The sequence below is a fragment of the Chlorocebus sabaeus genome, chromosome 6 (assembly GCF_047675955.1).
Source record: "Chlorocebus sabaeus isolate Y175 chromosome 6, mChlSab1.0.hap1, whole genome shotgun sequence".
In the NCBI taxonomy this organism is placed as follows: domain Eukaryota; kingdom Metazoa; phylum Chordata; class Mammalia; order Primates; family Cercopithecidae; genus Chlorocebus; species Chlorocebus sabaeus.
In genome coordinates this window covers 50,471,485-50,491,800 of record NC_132909.1, presented here as the reverse complement: position 1 = coordinate 50,491,800, position 20,316 = coordinate 50,471,485, and the positions used below count along the sequence as shown (strand labels likewise).

General features: G+C 42.1%; 1 protein-coding gene across 10 annotated transcripts in view; it reads right to left on the bottom strand.

The window, feature by feature from the left end:
- Window positions 1-20,316, bottom strand: part of ZNF44 (zinc finger protein 44) — a 66,342-nt gene that overhangs the window by 19,294 nt on the left and 26,732 nt on the right. For 3 of the 10 annotated variants that reach the window (XM_073016901.1, XM_007995377.3, XM_073016903.1), the window contains exons 2-4: window positions 11,761-11,887; window positions 10,766-10,826; window positions 3,149-9,864 (exon numbers count right to left, since the gene is read on the bottom strand). The exons of 1 other annotated variant lie outside the window; for it this stretch is intronic. In XM_073016901.1, coding sequence (XP_072873002.1) covers window positions 8,208-9,864; window positions 10,766-10,826; window positions 11,761-11,887 — 1,845 coding nt within the window. In that variant the 3' untranslated portion in view covers window positions 3,149-8,207. Of the gene's footprint in view, window positions 1-3,148; window positions 9,867-10,762; window positions 10,827-11,760; window positions 11,888-18,052; window positions 18,096-20,316 lie in introns of those variants that run through there. 6 more of the 10 variants (XM_037992298.2, XM_073016902.1, XM_007995380.3 and 3 more) reach the window with 6 other exon arrangements.

The following is a 20,316-nucleotide window of genomic DNA, read 5'->3' as shown; positions in this document are numbered from 1 at the left end:
GGACACCTGCTTTCCTTGATAACAGTGAGTACATAGGACATCTGTAGGGGAGGGGCTCTAAGAAGAACCACCTGGGTCTTAATTACTTCCCTTGGCAGAGTCAAAGGTGGCCTTACCTTCTAGTCACTGCCTCAGGCCTCCACTCACCAGTCACGTGGCTTTAGAACGCTTTTGATATTTTAAATTAGAGAAACCCAGTGTTTCAAGAATTCAGCAAAATCACTCAAACCAAGTATTTATGTATAAAGCATGGAAGCAAACTGTAAAACATCTAGTTTCAAAACAAAACCCACAAATATCTATTCCTTTTGGAAAATGAAGTTCATCAGAAATGATTATTTAATCATTAGTCAAACTATTAATCATTAATCATAACAAACTATAATCATTAATTATTAGTCAAACTGACTAATAATTTAATCAATAGTTAATTATTAGAAATACATACATTTTTAAGATGGGGTCTCACTCTGTCACCCAGGTTGGAGTGCAGTGGCATGATCTCAGTTCACTGCAACCTCCACCTCACAGGCTCAAGCAATCCTCCCACCTCAGCCTCCAAAGTAGCTGGGACCACAGGCACGTGCCACTATGCCTGACTAATTTTTTGTATCGTTTGTTAGAGACGGGGTTTTGCCATGTTGCCCTGGCTGATCTGGAGCTCCTGAGCTCAGGAGATCCACCCACCTTAGCCTCCCAAAATGCTGGGGTTACATGCATGAGCCACCGTGCCCAGCCAGAAGTGGTTTTCTAAACAATCATATTTTAACACACCTAGGAATTTTAAGGCTAAGCCCTGGAATTCCTTTTGAAATCAACCAAAAGAAAAAAATGAGCCTCAGAAACTTAGAAGAAAAAGGGGTTAAAATAATATTTAGGCTAGGCACAGTGGCTCACGCCTGTAATCCCAACATTTCTGTAATCCCAACATTTTGGGAGGATCACTTGTGCTCAGGAGTTTGAGACCAGCCTGGGCAACATAGAGAGGCACCCTCTCTACAAAAAATTAGCTAGGTGTGGTGGTCCCAGCTACTCAGGAGGCTGAAGTGGGAAGATCGCTTGAGCTGGGGAGGTCGAGGTTGCAGTGAGCCTTGATCTCCCCACTGCATTCAAGCCTCAGCAAGAGTGGGGCTCTGCCTCAAAAAAAAAGAAAAAGAAAAAAAAAAAGCAGGACGTAATACTGGACTTTTTTTTTTCCCCCAGAAATTCACCTTTCTTGCCTTTTTGGAAATATTTTGTACCATCCTTCACGCTCTAGTGATTGAACACACATTTACTTAAATACTGACACACAATTGAGTCGACGTTTTCAAGGTGACAAAGCCGGGGAGGCTCAGTGCTGATCTGCAACTATTCTCAAGGACAGATCACCCAGAAAAATTTCCAAGTAAGATCCTCAACACATAAGATGTCTGTGCCGAGGAAAGATACTGGGAGGTGAGGCACAACCATTTCATACAACTAACTTCCAGGCTGCTCTCTCTGCTTTCCTTTCTCGTAAAACATCCACAAACGACAACAAAATTAAATCTAAAAGACTAACCTTTTGCTCTGTGGAAAATAGATGAAAACACAGTAAGTTTTCCCTAAAAGTCCTCGAGAGGGTCTTAGAAACTGTGACTTCAAGGCATAACAAAACCTATTTGTTTCCTCATCAACGATGTAAGGAACATTCTAGAACCTGGTGTACGTCGTTTAGCTAAAGTCGCACCCGAGGCGGGAATTCTCCCCAGACCCTCCAGTGGTCCCCGCACAATCCGGGGGAGACGTGGGGCTGCGGGCGCGGAGCTGTCCAGAGAGGGCTCCGGGGCTGGGGGCAAAGTCGCCACGCAGGGACCCGACAGGACGCCCGAGGTCCTGACTGCCGGCCGGCCCAGGGCCACCCTGTGGCTCAGGGACCGAGGGCCGAGCTGCGCCATGGGAACTCGGGTCCCAGACCCTGGAGTCGCCCGCGGGGAGGCCCGCGTAAAGCCACAGCCGGTTCCAGCCAGCCCCTCCTCCCGCGTGTCGGGACCCCTGCCCGGCTCACTCACCATTTCCTGGACTCCAGGGTGTCCTGGCATCCTCCTTACGGCTATTCTGGCCACAACTGGGCAAATCGCGACACACCCTGCGCTGACACATCTTCTGCGCGTTCAGAGAAGCCGAGAGCTACTCGACAGCGCGAAGGCGAGGGGAAAAAAAAAAACCCTAACCCACGGGCTTCGGCGTGTCGCCCCGCCTGCTGTCCTACAGCACACTTGATTGGACAGCTGGCGCGGCCCCGCCCTCAGAACTCCTGATTGGATAGTGCCCTAGGCCCCTCCCCCTGGGGGGCCACAGTGCAAAGAGATAAAACAAGCGCCTGAGAGGAGCCAGAATGACAGGTTCTCGGCCATTGCCCTTGCCAGTTTGGGCATCTTCCCTGATCCATTTTCCCCTATCAGTAAGTTAAATGAGTCAAAGATCCTCAAACCTACTATTTAAATAAGATACCAGGACATGCCCTCGCCAGACGACATTGGAATTTAAGAATTTGCTCCTGGCTTTCCAGAGCTGGCACTGGTGTCTCCCTGTACTAATGGGCCTTTCTTTCTTCTTCCTCTTGGACAAAAGGGAATTGCATTCTCAGTGGCCAAAGGAACGATCCTCGTGCCTCAGAGCAGAAGGGGTGCCTAGACCAGGCCACACTGGAACATGGGGGAGGGCTTGATGTCCTGCAGGGGTCAGGAATTTGGAAAGAAAGGCTGTTGGTGGCATGGCGAAGGGTTCCTCACACCTTATCCTTATCCCTCAGTCTACTCATTTTCTTTTCTCTCTCTCTCTCTCTCTCTTTTTTTTTTTTTTTTTTTTTCAGTCTCTGTCGCCCAGGCTGGAGTGCATTGGCGTGGCGTCATCTTGGGTCACTGCAACCTCTGCCTCCCGGGTTCAAGCAATTCTCCTGCCTCAGCCTCCCGAGTAGCTGAGATTACAGGCACCCATCACCACACCCGGCCAATTTCTGTATTTTAGTAGAGACGGAGTTTCACCTTGTTGGTCAAGCTGGTCTCAAATTCCTGACTTCAGATAATCCACCTGCCTTGGCCTTGCAAAGTGCTGGGATTACAGGAGTGAGCCACCGTGCCCGGCCTGTCTACTCATTTTCAGCCAAAAAATTAAAACACACCAACAAGGGAATATAGTTATTTAATATACGGGAAAAAGGGGAATTATATGATAGCAATATGCTATAAAGGAACAAAAAGAGAAGAAAAGGAAACATCTGAATTGGTTCATTTAAGCAGTCTACTGCACTACCATTTACAAGGAAAACGCCAAGTGACAAACATATTCCTAAGCTTGGGAGTCAGACTTTGTTGAAAGGAGCTCAAGAGTCTATCAGTCCCTGGTGATGAGGCAGAGAAACCTAAGGATTTAACTCTGGGAGCTGAACATGCCCTCCTGTTCCCACCTCATGTGGGAACAATCTCGCCTTCAAGATCTTTATTTTCAAAATCAAGAAACTCTCACCTGGAGTCAGTTTAAGGTTCTGCCCTAAATAGTCAACTTTATAAACCCTTCCTCCAGCAAACAACCCAAATGAGACTTTCTCTAAGTCTCACCTTTATAGATTGTCTTTTTTTTTTTTTTTTTTAATTTTTGAGACAGAGTCTTGCTCTGCGGCCCAGGCTGGAGTACAGTGGTGTGATCTCGGTTCACTGCAACCTCTGCCTCCCAGGTTCAAGCGATTCTCCTGTCTCAGCCTCTCAAAAAGCTGGGATTACAGGCGAGCGCAACCACACCTGGCTAACTTTTGTATTTTTAATAGAGACGGGGTTTCGCCACGTTGGTCAGGCTGGTCTCAAACTCCTGACCTCAGGTGATCTGCCTGCCTTGGCCTCCCAAAGTGCTGGGATTACAGGCGCCTTTGGTGTTCTTAAATACACACACACAGCTCCTTCCCCACCCCAGTCACAAAGATACTCTCCTACATCTGATGCTAACTTTGTGTTTTTGCTTTTCATCATTTTAATGTGTGTTAACTTTCATATATGATAGGAGATAAAGGTGTCAGTTCATCTTTCTGCAGGTTAATATCCAATTGTCCCAGCACCATGTTGAAAACACTTTCCCCATTATGTTGGGGCATTTGTAGAAAATCAACAGACCATAAATGAAGATTATTTCTGGTCTCTCTGTTCTGTTCTATTGGTCTATGTCTAACGTTACACCAGTAAATCCGGCTAATGTACTACCTGCCCTGATGATGGATGGCCCCACTTCATTCCACATGATTGCTTTGCAGGTCCAGAAATGGTTTCAGAGCCAGGAGAAAATCTCTTATTATTATTTAACTTATGCCGTTGAGACATAGTCTCACTCTGTCACCCAGGCTGGAGTGCAGAGGCATGATCATGGCTCACTACAGCCTCAAACTCCTGGGTTCAAGTTATCCTCCCACCTAGTAACTGGGACTACAAGCACATGTCAGCATGCCTGACTGATTTTTTTTTTTTTTTTTTCTGAGACAGGGTCTCACTCTGTTGCCCAGGCTGGCATGCAGTGGCACAATCATGGCTCACTCCAATCTCACCCTGCCAAGCTCAAGCAATCCTTCCACCTCAGCTTCCTGAATAGCTGAGACTACAGGCGTGCACCACTACACCCAACTAATTTTTAAAATTGTTTGTAGACACACGGTCTCCCTATGTTGCTGAGACTAGTCTCAAATTTCTGGACTCAAGTGATCCTCCTGCCTTAGCCTCCCAACGTGTTGGGATTATAGGCTTGAGCCACCATGCCTGGACCCCTGGCTATGAGCATTTGGGAAGCACTCCAATCACAAGTAGATAGTTTATCCACACCTGGATACTCCAAAATCACTGCACCCTGGATACACTGTCTGTCCAGCAACGAGGAGAGTGAGCAACCACTGCTGGAAAATACTGCTTTTATGTGCACAACATGAGAAAAATTGTGTCTAATTTACACATTCGAAAAAAGAAGAGAAGGCTGGGCACAGTGGCTCATGCCTGTAATTCCAGCACTTTGGGAAGCCAAGGAGGGTGGATCACAAGGTCAGGAAATCGAGACCATCCTGGCTAACATGGTGAAACCCTGTCTCTACTAAAAATACAAAATTAGCCAGGCGTGGTGGCGGGTGCCTGTAATCCCACCTACTCGGGAGGCCGAGGCAGGAGAATTGCTTGAACCTGGGAGGCAGAGGTTGCAGTGAGCCAAGATAGCACTATTGCACTCCAGCCTGGGCAACAAGAGCGAAACTCCATCTCAAACATAATAAAATAAAATAAAATAAAATAATAAAATAAAATAAAATAAAATAATAAATAAAATAAAATAAAATAAAAGAGTTTCACTATGTTCCCCAGGCTGGTCTTGAACTCCTGGCCTCAAGCGATCCTCCCACCTCAGCCTCCCAAAGTGCTGGAATTACAGATGCATGTCACCACACCTGGCCAATAGTTATAAATTTTATAACATTTCTTTGATGATGCAAATTTTCTGGAGCACTATACATGAGTTAATTTGGATTGGATTTTCCCAAATTACTTAAATTACAGGATTTCTCCCCAATGAGCACTGGGATGAGGAGACTTCAATCCACCAAAGTGGTATATATATATCTCCATGGAGGTGATACTTAGGTCATCTCATCAGAAAACACTCATACTTGTCTACAAATAGATGTTGCATATGGCATTAGTACCATCCTCAGAAATTTATATATATTTGCAAGAAATATTACTTTAAGTCAATAGTATATGCTATCATGAATACAGGATATGCTTACTCCATAAGCAGCAAATTGACTCCTTCACAGTTTTAACAGATTTCCAGTTGTTTTGTCTTCAGTTTCCTAAGACGACAATGCTATAATCTCCAACCACATTATTTGCTTTTTCCATCCCATTCTTCATATTGATCATTGTTTTGTGACATTAGTTGACTACTGTAATGATAAATGACTAGGGTAAAATAGATATATTTGCTTTTTGTTAGGTTCCATTCCTCATTTCAATGGGAAGCCTCTCACACACTCTCATCATGCTCTGCTATGAAACAGCTTAACCAAGAATCGTATATCCAGCAAAGCTCATATTCAATACAGAAACAAAAAATTAATTTTTCTGTTATGCTGAAGAAAAAGTGTAAGTGATGTTCTTGCCTTCTAACACTGTATCACTGCCACAGCCACTTGATCAAGGCATCATCAAGCAGATTAAGGTAATTTACACCCACTTCAACTTTTTTTTTTCTTTTTGAGACCAAGTCTGTCACCCAGACTGGAGTGCAGCGATACAATTTTGGCTCACTGCAACCTCTGCCTCCTGGGTTCAAGTGATTCTCCTGCTACAGCCTTCCAAGTAGCTGGAACTACATGTGCATGACACCAAGCCCAGCTAATTTTTGTATTTTTAGTAGAGATGGGGTTTTACCATGTTGACCAGGCTGGTCTCTAACTTTTGACCTCAAGTGATCCGTCTGCCTCAGCCTCCTAAAGTGCTAGGATTACAGGTGTGAGCCAGTGCGCCCAGCCTCACCTCATTTGTACAATTTATGTTGCCTTGATTCTAACCCTGACTGTACCGCAGTATATTTATGGAAGAGCTTCACAATTGCAGATACAACTGTGCTTACTGCAGAGGCTGTAGACGTCCTAAAGGCCAGGACACCCAAAGCATATTGGAAGCCATTAGAGTGAGGGAGTAAGTGATTTCAGGGGTTTCCCCAAGACTGATACAGCAGTCAGGAATATCTTAAGTGTTACAAAGAAGGTTGGTGGAAAGGGCTATCTCTGACAGGAATAAAAACAACATTGAGGAACACAAAAGAAGACAGAGAAACTCTTACTAATAAGGAAACTGAAGATTTACTGAAATCCTCTACAAGTGATGATGATGATGATGCAAAAGATTAAGAAGGAGCAGTGCCATTGATTTGGACACACGAAAAATTTGCAGCAGATTTGGGCATCTCTAGCCTCTGCAAGGTGCAAGTGTTAAAGATTATCAACCTCAACTAAGATCCTTTGACGGAAAAAAGTTTCTGTGTCCTATAAGGGAAAATATGCAAATGAACACTGTAAGGATTTTTTAGGGATTCAAAGAAAAAGAACTAGCTTCCTAAAACAATGTTTCTAACTAAGTATCTGCAAATATGAAGACATACCCTTCAACACAAAGATCTTCAGCCCTCAAGCTGAACAGATCCCAACGTTAGTATTAGTTAGCCTCCTGCAAAGAGTCAACATCTTCAATCAGAACCTGGGTCTTCCAACATAGATGAAGGTCTTGATGTCCTGTCAAGATTCAAGTTAGCCTGAGGTCTCACTGTTTATCTATGATGCCACACATCTAGTCACCTCTACGTATCACATTAGGCACCATACAGCAATCATCATTGTAATAACCATCATAATACTTGGCTTATCAAGAGAGAAGACCCAGAATTGTGGTTAGTGTTAATACGTTCTTTCAGGTCATTAAACAAAAGTAATCTGAGTATTGAAACAAGAAATTGTAACATCATAGGTGATATATTCTATGTGGATAGGCCTGCAATAGTTGAGTCTGTAGTGAACACATATTTTTTTTTCTTATGATTCCCTAAACAATACAACTATGTACACAGCTTTTACAATGCATGAGATATTTTAATTAATCTAGACATGATATAGAGTATACAGGAGAATGTGGGTAGGTACATGCAAATATTCCATTTTATAAAAGAGCTGGCATCTGTGGATTTAGGTATACTCAGGGTGTACTGGAACCAATCTTCTTGCATATATCAGGGAGCAACTCTATTCGAAAGAAATAGAAACTTGTTTTTTTTTTTTGCGATGGAGTCTTGATCTGTCACCCAAGCTGGAGTGCAGTAGCACGATCTCAGCTCACTGCAACCTCCACCTCCTGGGTTCAAGGGATTCCCCTGCCTCAGCCTCCTGAGTAGCTGGGAACTACAGGTGCGAGCCGCTATGCCCGGCTAATTCTTTTTGTATTTTTAGTAGAGATGGGGTTTCACCATGTTAGCCAGGCTGGTCTCGATCTCCTGGCCTCATGATCCGCCCGCCTCAGCCTCCCAAAGTGCTGGGATTACAGGCGTGAGCCACTGCACCCAGCCTGGAAACTTCTTAAGGCTTTACCATGTTTACATTTATAGGATTTATTTCTTTCAAGTATCGAAACGTGATAAAGCTAATGAAAGCTTTCCCACATTCCGTACACTTATAGAATATCCTTCCAGTGAGTCCTTTTATGTCTGTTAAAGGAACTGAGAGAACTGAAGGCTTTCCCACATTCCTTACATTCATAGGGCTTCTCTCCAGTGTGAGTTCTTTCATGTTCTCGACAGAAACTGGAACGACTGAAGGCTTTACCACAGTGTTTACATTCATAGGGTCTTTCTCCAGTGTGAGTCCTTTCATGTCTTAGAAGGAAAGAGGGCCAAAAGAATGCTTTCCTGCATTGCTTACATTCATATGGCTTCTCTGCCGTATGAGTCCTTTCATGAGTTTTTAAGTAACTGAAACGACTGAAGGCTTTCCCACAAGTTTGACACTCATAAGATTTTTCTTCACTGTGAGTCCTTTCATGGCGACAAAAGTATTTAAAAGAACTAAATGCTTTCCCACATTCCTTACATTCGTAAGGCTCCTCTTCACTGTGTGTTGTTTCATGACTTTGAAAGGAAAAAAAATCACTAAAAGCTTTTCCACATTTACATTTATAGGGTTGCTCTCCAGTGTGTGTAGTTTCATGTTTTCGAAGGGAACTGGAAATACGGAAGGCTTTCCCACATTGCTTGCATTCATAGGGTTTCTCTCCAGTGTGAGTCCTTTCATGTCTTTGAAATACACTGGGAGAATCAAAGGCTTTCCCACATACCATGCATTTATGAGGGCCATCTCCAGTGTGTGCCATCATGTGTCTTCGAAAGCTTGAGCGATGAGATAACAATTTCCCACATTGCTTACATTCATAGGGTTTCTCTAGAGCGTGAGTTCCTTCATGAATTCGTGCTGAACCAGGAAAATCAAAGCCTTTCCCACATATCTTACATTTGTGAGGTCCATCTCCACTGTGCATTATCATGTGTCTTTGAAAGCTTCCAAGATGACAAAATGCTTTCCCACACTGTTTACATGTATAGGGTTTCTCTCCAGTGTGAATTCTTTCATGTACTCGAAGGGAACCGGAAACACTGAAGGCTTTCCCACATTGTTCACATTTGTAAGGTTTCTCTCCAGTGTGAGTTCTTTCATGTCTTAGATATGAACTATAATCAGGGAAGGCTTTGGAACACTGCTTACATTCATACGGTTTCTCTCCAGTGTGTATTTTTTCATGTCTTAGATAGGAACTGTAAACAGGGAAGGCTTTAGAACAGTGCTTACATTCATACGGTTTCTCTCCAGTGTGAGTTCTTTCATGCATACGCAATAAACTGGGCCAAAAAAAGGCTTTCCCACACAATTCACATTTATAAGGCCCATCTCCACCTTGTACTACCATATGTCTTCGAAGGTTTCCAGGAGAACTGAAGGTTTTCCCACATTCCTTACAATCATAGGGTTTCTTTCCAGTGTAAGGCCTTTCACGTGTTCGAAAGGAGTGGCGATAACTTAAGCCTTTCCCACACTGCTTATGTGTATATGGCTTCTCTGTATATTCATAACACTCACGGTGTTTGCGTCCAGTGTCAACTCTGATGTAGCAATTCAGGGATGAATGACCCATTATGACTTCTCCATTCACACTGCTTTCGCGTGCATCTACTCTGGCAGGAGTGTTCTTGTTTACAGTACTATTTCGAATCTGGCTTAAGGTTTCTTCACACTGACTACCATCTTTAATTTTACCAAATCTCTCTACCACATCACATCTGTAAAAAATGAAAAGTACATTACTAAAGGTTTATTATTGAATTTATATTTATCAACAAGTATTAGATTTACATTTTTAACGTTATCAGGCAAGCTATAAGCTTCATGCCCTGCTTGAATGTGAATGGACTGAATGTTGTGCAAGATAACTCAATCCCAGCTATTTTCAAGATGATGATACGCACATGGGGATTCTTTTTTTTGAGACGGAGTCTCCCTGTCACCAGGCTGGAGTGCAGTTGACACTATCTTGGCTCACTGCAACCTCCGCCTCCCGGGTTCAAGTGCTTCTCCTGCCTCAGCCTCCCAAGTAGCTGGAACTACAGGCGTGCGCCACTTCACCCAGATAATTTTTGTGTATTTTTAGTAGAGACGGGGTTTCACCATGTTGGCCAGGTTGGTCTGGATCTCCTGACCTCATGATCCACCCGCCTCAGCCTCCCAAAGTGCTGGGATTACAGGCATAAGCCACTGCTCCCGGCCTTTCGTTTTTTGTGGGTTTTTTTTGTTTTTTTAAGACAGGGTCTTGCTCTGTCACTTACATTAGAGTGCACCAGTGCCATCACAGATCACCGCAGCCTCCAACTCTCAAGCTCAAGTGATCCTCCTGTCTCAGCCTCCCAAAGTGCTGGGATTGCGGGCATGAGTTACCATACCCAGCTTCTTATGGGAAGTCTTAATATTGTTTCCATGGGAACTACTTTGCAAACACTGAATAGCTATGTCACATTTAATAATATATTTATGTCACATTTAATAATACATTTTTATAGAGAAATTTTTCTAAGAATAAATAAATTTAAGATGGGCTTGTTCATAATCTTTGCTTCTTTTAAAAAGTGCTTGTCATTCTCAGAAACATTACAGGGACATCACCTGTCTCTTATAAGTACAAATTACCTTGGATTTCTCCTGAGATTTTGGTACTGATCATCAATGTTCTGGTTTTCCCATTTCATTCCTAAAAGAGAGATCCAGAAAATTCACTATAAATTATTACAAAATGACACAAAAATTGTTAAGATTTTATGTACACTGCAATCATGCATGATTCATTCATTGAACTATAGTTGACTCCTGAGCAACACAGGTTTGAACTGCACAAGTCCATTTATATATAAATGTTCTTCAGTCTCTGCTACCGCTCAGACAGCAAGACCAAATCCTCTTCTTACTTAGCGTACTCAATGTGAAGATGAGGATGAAAACCTTCATGATGATCCACTTCAACTTAATGCAGAGTAAATATAGTTTTTCTTCCTTGAGATTTTTTTATTAACAATTACTTTCTCTAGGCCAGGAATAGTGGCTCATACCTGTAATCCCAGCACTTTGGGAGGCCAAGATGGGCGGATCATGAGGTCAGGAGATCGAGACCATCCTGGTTAACATGGTGAAACCCCGTCTCTACTAAAAATACAAAAAAATTAGCCGGGCGTGGTGACTGGCGCCTGTAGTCCCAGCTACTGGGGAGGCTGAGGCAGGAGAATGGCGTGAACCCGGGAGGCGGAGCTTGCAGTGAGCCAAGATCGTGTCACTGCACTCCAATCTGGGTGACAGAGCAAGACTCCATCTCAAAAAACAAAAAAGAAAAAAAAATTTACTTTCTCTAACTTACTTTATTCTGAGAATACAGTATGCAATACATATGACATATCTGTGCTCGTCACTTGTTTGTATGACTGATAAGGCTGCCAGTCAAAATAGGCTAAGCTGTGGCAGACAAAAGATTATATGAGGACATACAACTGGTTGGGGCCTGGCACTTCTTAACCCTGTGTTGTTCAAGGGTGAACTGTATCCCTTTTCCGTATTTCAAATCACTGAACAGCACTGATGACCGCAAAAAACAAACGTCTCTAATTGACTAAATGAAGACATGATGTCATCCATACCTACACAGTTCAGGTTCCTAATGGTTTCCTGCATCACATCTCTGTAGAGATTCTTCTGTGATGGACCCAGCAAAGCCCACTCCTCATGGGTGAAGTTCACAGCCACATCCTCAAAGGCCACTGAGTCCTGAAACATCCCATATGTCCAGAAAAGGAAGGTTGAAACTCACAGTACTGAGAACCTATACTCACTTCATAAACTTCCCATGATGCTGTGGTTTCCAAGCATTTATTCAATGACATGGTAAATCCACTCTTATTCTGTGTCTACACTCACTGTCTGATGCTGGAATTGTGCTTGCTAAAATAACAGTTGAACAGGAACATGTCTCTTATTGGTGAATTATGCAAATGAATCTTATTGCCTGGATTACTCCTAATGTCTGTTTCTACAGTGGGCCTGTAGTTCTTGTCGTGACAAAGTCCTACGACCTACTGTGCAAAAGAGAGTTACAATTAGCAGTCCTGAGACTGCATATCCTTACAACTGCTTGTTCACAATGTTGAACCTTTCATGGGGTCTAGACAATATATTTAGGGGAGGGTCCCATGAGCATAACTAACAACAGGGGTGGAGTGTGGCTAAACTATTTGTGTAAAGATTATGGTATTTGCTTAACTCCTAACTTCCCTCTGAGAGTTTGAAATTGTATTACATCCTCAGCAGAGGAAGTGTACCCAATCAGCCACTGCTATGTTTGAATGTTTTCCCCTCCAAAATGCATGGTGAAACTGAATCTCCAATGTGGTAGTACTGAAAGGTAGTGCTTTAAGAGGTAGGTGGGTTTTGAGGGTTTGGAACACATGGATGGATTAATCTACTCACGTATGAATGGCTTAATTAATAAATGGGTTATCACAGATGAGATTCTGGTGTCCTTACGAGAAGAGGAAGATACTTCAGCTAGACACTCAGCCCCCTCATCATGTAATGCCCTGTGCCACCCAGGGACTCTACAGAGTCCCCATCAGCAAGAAGGTTCCCACCAGATGCCCACTTTGACCTTACTTGGTCTTCCTAGCTTCCAGAACTGCAAAACATAAATATCATTTCTTACAGATTACCCCAGTTCTGGTATCCTGTTATAAGTAACAAAAAAAACAGTCTTATAGACTAAGACAGACACAAAGAAACACTCTAGGCACTGGGTCCCTAATGAGCAACTCTGGTAGATGATATTTCATGTTTTTTGTTGTTGTTGTTTCATTTTTTTTCAATTTCTTACTTGGGGGATTTAGCCTATCCTATGTGATTACATGGAGAGAATATTTTGGAAGCTGGTGACTGGTTCCCTGTAGATCAAATGTAGTTAAGTATAACAAAAGACTAATAAAAGAGATTTTACCAACTAAACAGAAAAATTTTAAACTTTTTATTGGGTAATGTCAAAGGAGAAAGAAAAGACGGGGACAGGCTGCAAATGTTCTTAGACAGAATTCAGTGTCAGCTTTCATGAATATCGATTATATTCCATAAACAGCAGACATTTAATAATATTACATAAACCATTTTTATAGTCATAAATGTCTAAAAATACTTTTTAAAAAACCCTTATCATCAAGAAAGTAGACAGCTATACAAAAACAGAGGATTTAAAACTATAATTTTCCACATCCCATCCTATTGACAGTGAGAAAAAGATACATAAACAGGAAAGTGAAAAATGATAGGAAAGCCTTGTATTGTTTTTCCCACCTCATTGCCAGTCTTGAAGACAGCAGTCAGAGTTCACATGGTAGAACTCTAATCATCACAGAGAGTACAGATCATATTTTATTTCCAAATTATTGCCTTTGTATTTTTGATTCAGTTTGGGGACTATCCAAAGGTCTGAAACAAGACTTTCTTTTCTATTTCATCTACAATGCAATCCAATCAGAGTCAAACTGGGCGGGAACTACTTTAAAATGTTGCAAAATATACAAAAAGCGTACAACCACCTGGGACAGACTAAGACATACATTAGAAGGCCAGATGTGATGGCTCTCACCTGTAATCCCAGCACTTTCGGAGGCCAAGGTGTTGGGAACAGGCCCCCAAATCTGGACATAAACAGGCCCCCAAAACTGGCCATAAACAAAATCTCTGCAGCACTGTGATATACTCATGATAGCTATGATGCCCATGTTGAAGGTTGTTGGTTTACCAGAATGAGGGCAAGGAGCACCTGGCCCACCCAGGGCAGAAAACCACTTAAGGTATTCCTGAACCACAAACAATAGCATGAGCGATGTGTGCCTTAAGGACATGTTCCTGCTGCAGATAACTAGCCAGAGCCCATCCCTTTGTTTCCCGTAAGGAAGGCTGTTAATCTATAATCTATAGAAACAATGCTTATCACTGGCTTATTGTCAATATATATGTGGGTAAAACTGTTCGTGGCTCTCAGCTCTGAAGGCTGCCAGGCCCCTGATTTCCCATTCCACACTGTATATTTCTGTGTGTGTGTCTTTAATTCTTCTAGTGCTGCTGGGTTAGGGTCTCCGCGACCAAGCTGGTCTAGGCAAGTGGTGCCCATACATGGGGCTTGAACCCAAGTCAAAGGGTCAACGAAGCGATGGTTGGAGAATGTGTAACTAAGCTGGAGGACACCTAAGTACTCTTAAGCAATCCCCACGGTGAGTAAGAAGGAAGCTCGGAAGCATCAGGGTAACAATGGGACAAGTGTGAGCTTTGGTTTGTTCCACCTTGGAACCTTTCCACACTGATGATGAGGAGGAATGAGAGTATAATGAAGTAACAGAAGAGGTGACAGAGCAAGTTTGTTTGCCAGCTAAAGCTAAAGTGGCAAAGGAGGAAGAGGTTCATTCCTACCCTTCTGCACCCCCTCATTATTTTGAAGAAAAACAGTGGCCTGACCCTCCAGATCTTTCTTTTTTTTGAGGACACTGGGCGAAAAGTAGTTACCCCAGTGACTGTTTGGGCAGCGCCTTGAGCGACCACTCTCAGTTCTATTCAGGCAGGAATTCAGCAAGCCAGACGAAAGGGTGATATAGAGGCTTGGCAGTTCCCTGTTAAAGCTACTTTGTTGGCACAAGCCACAGAAGGACTGAAAGTGGGTAAAGGAAATACTCCATTTCCTGGAGCTTGTTTTAACTGTGGGAAGAATGATCATACTAAAAAAGAACGTAGAAAAAAATCAGTGAGTCAGGCCGCCAGTTGAGAGAAAAAAGAAAACTGCTGAGCCTGCAATATGTCCAAAATGCAGAAAAGGAAAACACTGGGCTAATCAGTGTCACTCTAAGTTTGATAAAGATGGGAACCCGATTTCGGGAAACTTCATGAGGGGCCCGTCCAGGGCCCTGTTCCAAACTGCTCAATTTAACATAGTTGGAGTTGGTAAGCCCCTGAAGTATATCAAAGTAGTTATATTTTGCATTGTGAAGGGCCCTATGGACCACCTGGGACTACTCAACCAATTATAACTTCTGTACCTATAAATTTATGGGGAAGAGATTTATTACAACAATGGAGAGCACAAGTTCTAATTCCAGAGTAACTATACAGCCCTCAAAGTCAACATATGATGCATGAAATGGGGTATGTCCCTGGTACGGGACTAGGGAAAAATCTGCAAGGTTTGAAGGAACTGCTTCAAGGGAAAGACAAAGTTCCCGCCAAGGTTTAGGATATCATTTTTGATGGCGGCCATTGTTAAGCCTCCAGAACCTATACCTTTAAAATGGATAACAGATAAGCCAATTTGGATAGAACAATGGCCGCTAAGTAAAGAGAAACTGGAGGCTTTAGAGGACCTAGTTACTGAACAATTAGAAAAAGGACACATAGCTCCAACATTTTCCCCTTGGAATTCTCCACTTTTCGTAATCGAGAAAAAAATCAGGTAAACGGAGAATGTTAACTGACTTAAGAGCCATTAATTCAGTTATACAACCTATAGGGACATTGCAGCCAGGACTGCCTTCTCCTGATATGATTCCAAAAAATTGGACTTTAATAGTCATAGATTTAAAAGACTGTTTCTTTACTATCCCCTTAGCTGAGCAAGACTGTGAACAGTTTGCATTTACAATTCCTGCAGTAAACAACCTGCAGCCTGCTAAGCATTTTAATTGGAAAGTGTTGCCATAAGGCATGTTAAACAGTCCAACAATTTGCCAGAAGTATGTAGGGTGAGCAATTAAACCTACTCATAAAAAAATTTCAGTGTTACATTATTCATTATATGGATGATATACTTTGTGCTGCCCCCACTTGAAAAATACTACTCCAATGTTATGATCACTTGCAAAATTTGATTTCTCTATGCTGGTTTAATTATAGCTCCTGACAAATTCAGACTACTCCTCCTTACTCCTACTTGGGGACCTTAGTAAATGACACTACAATAGCGCCACAAAAAGTAACAATACGTAGGGATCAATTGAAAACATTAAATGACTTTCAAAAATTACTAGGGGACCTTAATTGGACATGACCTACTCTAGGCATTCCTACTTATGCCATGAGTAATCTATTTTCTATCCTAAGAGGAGATATCCTAGTCTCACTAGCCCTTGACAATTAACAAAGGAGGCTGAGGCAGAGTTACAGCTAATTGAGAAGCAAGTGCATAAGACGCAAATAAATACAATAGATCCAAAGAAGACTCTAGATTTGCTAAGTTTTTCAACTTAGCATTCACCTACTGGTGTTATTGTTCAAGAGCAAGATCTTGTAGAGTGGCTTTTCCTTCCACATACTAATTCACAGAATCTGACTCCTTATTTGGATCAAATCACTACTATGATAGGAAATGGGAGAACTCAGATTGTTAAATTACATGGATATGATCCTGGAAAAATTATTGTCCCTCTCACGAAGGCACAAATACAGCAAGCTTTTATAAATAGTCTCATTTGGCAAACTCATTTAGCTGACTTTGTGGGTATTCTCGATAATCATTTTCCTAAAACAAAACTGTTTCTGCTTTTAAAATTAACTAATTGAATTCTCCACAAAATAACTAAATGTAAACCAACTGAAGGTGCTGAGAATGTTTTTACAGATGGGTCTAGTGATGGGAAAGCTTCTTATTCCGGCTCAAAAGGTAGTTTTCAGATGCTGTATACTTCAGCTCAAAAAGCCAAGCTTGTAGCTGTAATTTAGGTATTGACTGCTTTTAATATGCCTATTAATGTGATTTCTGATTTTTCGTATGTGGTTCATTCTATACAGTTAGTTGAAAATGCTCAGTTACGATTTTATACAGATGAACAACTGATGACTTTATTTAGCCAACTGCAAACAGCAGTTCGGAGTAGAATGCACTCTTTTTACATTACTCATATTAGGGCTCATACACTTCTTCCAGGGCCTTTAACTGAAGGGAAACAAATGGCTGATCGCCTAGTTGCTACTGCAATATCTAATGCTAGACACTTTCACAATTTAACCCACGTTAATGCCTTTGGTCTCAAACATAGATACAGCATTACCTGGAAAGAAGCTAAAGCTATTATCCAGTGATGCCTAACTTGCCAAGTGGTGCATTCCTCATCTTTTACAGGAGGAGTTAATCCTTGAGGATTGAAACATAATTCTCTTTGGCAAATGGACATCACACATGTTCCCTCATTTGGGAGACTAACTTATGTGCATGTATGTGTAGACACCTTTTCTCACTTTGTCTGGGCTACATGCCAATCAGGGAAGTCTTCTGCCTGTGTTAAATGTCACCTTTTGCAGTGTTTTTCAGTGATGGGCATTCCAGCTTCTATTAAAACAGATAATGCCCCAGGCTATACTAACCAAGCTCTAGCTATATTTTTCTCCATATGGAATATTAAACACATTACTGGCATCCCAAATAATTCTCAAGGACGAGCCATAGTGGAAAGAATGAATCTCTCCCTGAAGCAGTTGCAAAAGCAAAAGGGGGAAACAGGGATTACAGGACACCCCATATGCAATTGAATCCAGCATTATTGACTTTAAATTTTTTTAACCTGCCTAAAGGCCAGATGCTATCAGCAGCTGAACAGCATCTACAGAAACCAGCTGCAAAGACAGAAGCAGAACAACTGGCTTGTTGAAGAGATCTGATAACAAAAAGTTGGGAAATAGGTAAAATAATAACTTGGGGTAGAGGTTATGCTTGTATTTCTCCAGGACTGAATCAACAGCCGATTTGGATACCATCAAGACACTTGAAACCTTATTATGAGCCAGATGCTGAAGAAGAGATTCTGGGAGGAACCCAAGGACCCCCCCAGTTGCAGCCATGTCAAGATTGACGCTGAGGAGAACCCCAACTGTCACGAGCAACACCCATCAAACACAGCCACTTACCTGGGGACAGATCAAGCAGCTGTCCACAGATGGCAAAAAACACCTGAGAAAAGCAGGACAACCAGTCACAATGAGTAATTTAATGATAGCTGTGATAGCAGTGATCACCAGTGCCATGAGTATTCCTTGAACAAGGGCTGACAGAACAATTATACTTATTGGGCATATTTATCAATCTTGGATGGCAATAATGCCTGGATGTAAGCACTCTATGACACAATTACACAAGCTTTCTGGTCTCAGTATTTACCATAATAAATCTGCTCCTATAATTGAGGCATACCACCCTCAAAAACCTATTTGTAAACAGAATTGAACCTGGCCAGAAATAATAAACGTACTTGTTTGGGAAGATTGCATTACAAAGCAGGCAAAGGTGCTGCACAACAATTCCTATGGAATCACTATTGATTGGTCCCCCTAAGGGGATGTTTAGCTTGAATTGCACCTCTCAGTCTGCATGCCACAGCCACACTATGTTCAGCTGGTCTGAACAAAATGGTCAGATGGTAGAAATGGTAAGAAATATGGCAAGAGTTCCTATTATCTGGAAACATGGTGGTATAGTGGCACCTCAACCTCAAATAATATGGCCTGCTGTAGGAGCTAAACATAAGGATTTGTGGAAACTATTAATGGCTCTTATTAAGACCAAAATGTGGGAAAGAATAAAAAAGCATCTAGAAGGACACTCTACAAACTTATCTTTGGATATTGCAAAATTAAAAAACAACTATTTAAAGCATCCCAAGCACACCTGACCTTAGTGCCAGGAACTGGAGTGCTTGAAGTAGCTGCAGACAGATTAGCAGCTATTAACCCATTAAAATGGATAGAAACACTTGGAGTCTCTGTGATTTCAATGATGACTGTGCTTTCAATTTGTGTTGTTTGTCTTTGTATAGTTTGCAGATGCAGGTCGTGACTCCTATGAGAAGTAGCTCACCGTGATAAAGCTGCCTTTGCTTTTATCGTCTTGCAAAAACAAAAAGGGGGAAATGTTGGGAACAGGCCCCCAAATCGGCCTTAAAACAGGCCCCCAAAACTGGCCATAAACAAAGTCTCTGCAGCACTGTGACATGCTCGTGATGGCTATGACGCCTACACTGAAGGTTGTTGGTTTACTGGAATAAGGGCAAGGAACACCTGGCCCACCCAGGGCAGAAAATCGCTTAAGGCATTCCTGAACCACAAACAATAATATGAGCAATGTGTGCCTTAAGGACATGTTCCTGTTGCAGATTTGCAGATAACTAGCCAGAGCCCAACCCTTTGTTTCCTGTAAGGAAGGCTTTTAGTTAATCTATAATCTATAGAAATAATGCTTATCAATGGCTTATTGTCAATAAATATGTGGGTAAAAACTCAATTCGTGGCTCTCAGCTCTGAAGGCTGTCAGTCCCCTGATTTCCCACTCCACACTCTGTATTTCTGTGTGTGTGTCTTTAATTCCTCTAGTGCTGCTGGGTTAGGGTCTCCATGACTGAGCTGCTCTTAGCACCAAGAGGGTAGGATTGCTTAAATGCAGGGAGTTTAAGACTAGCCTGGGCAACATAGGGAGACCTCATCTCTGCAAAAAATAAAATTAACTGGGCTTGGTGGCACATGCCTGTACTCTCAGCTACTCAGGAGGCTAAAGTAGGAAGACTGCTTGAGCCTGGGAGGTTGAGGCTGCAGTGAGCCAAGATTGTGCCACTGTACTCCAGTCTGAGTGAAAGAGTGACACTGTCTCAAGGAAAAAAAAACAAAAAACAACAACAACAACAAAAAACAAAATATGTATTAGACCATCTAAGTCCCAGGAAAAAAGGCTAGAGTATAATTTTTCTTTACAAATAAACATATTCAAAAGCACCCAGATATACTGGGTAATGGAGAAAGCCCCATGCAGGCACAGGAAACAACATATTTTCATAAAAGACGGGTGGGGATCCTCTTTTTCAGCTCTGGCTAACATACAGATTTAGTTAAACAGAAACAGAAGGCTAAAATAGTAAATGCTCTGGCTAAGTGCTCAAAGAATACCCCAGCAGAGAGCTATCCATGAAGACTGGAAGAGGTCAGGTTTTCATTTGTTTCATCTTTTTTACTTTTAGCTTCTAACATTCAGGAAATCTCTGTCAGAACACTGGATGAATAGAAGAAAAAGAACAGAGACTTCAGTGTCTATACCCAGTAGGAAATACACTCTCTGCAAACATTATTTGAAAATGTTACTAAACAAATGAATAGGCCAGGTGCAGTGGCTCAAGCCTGTAATCCCA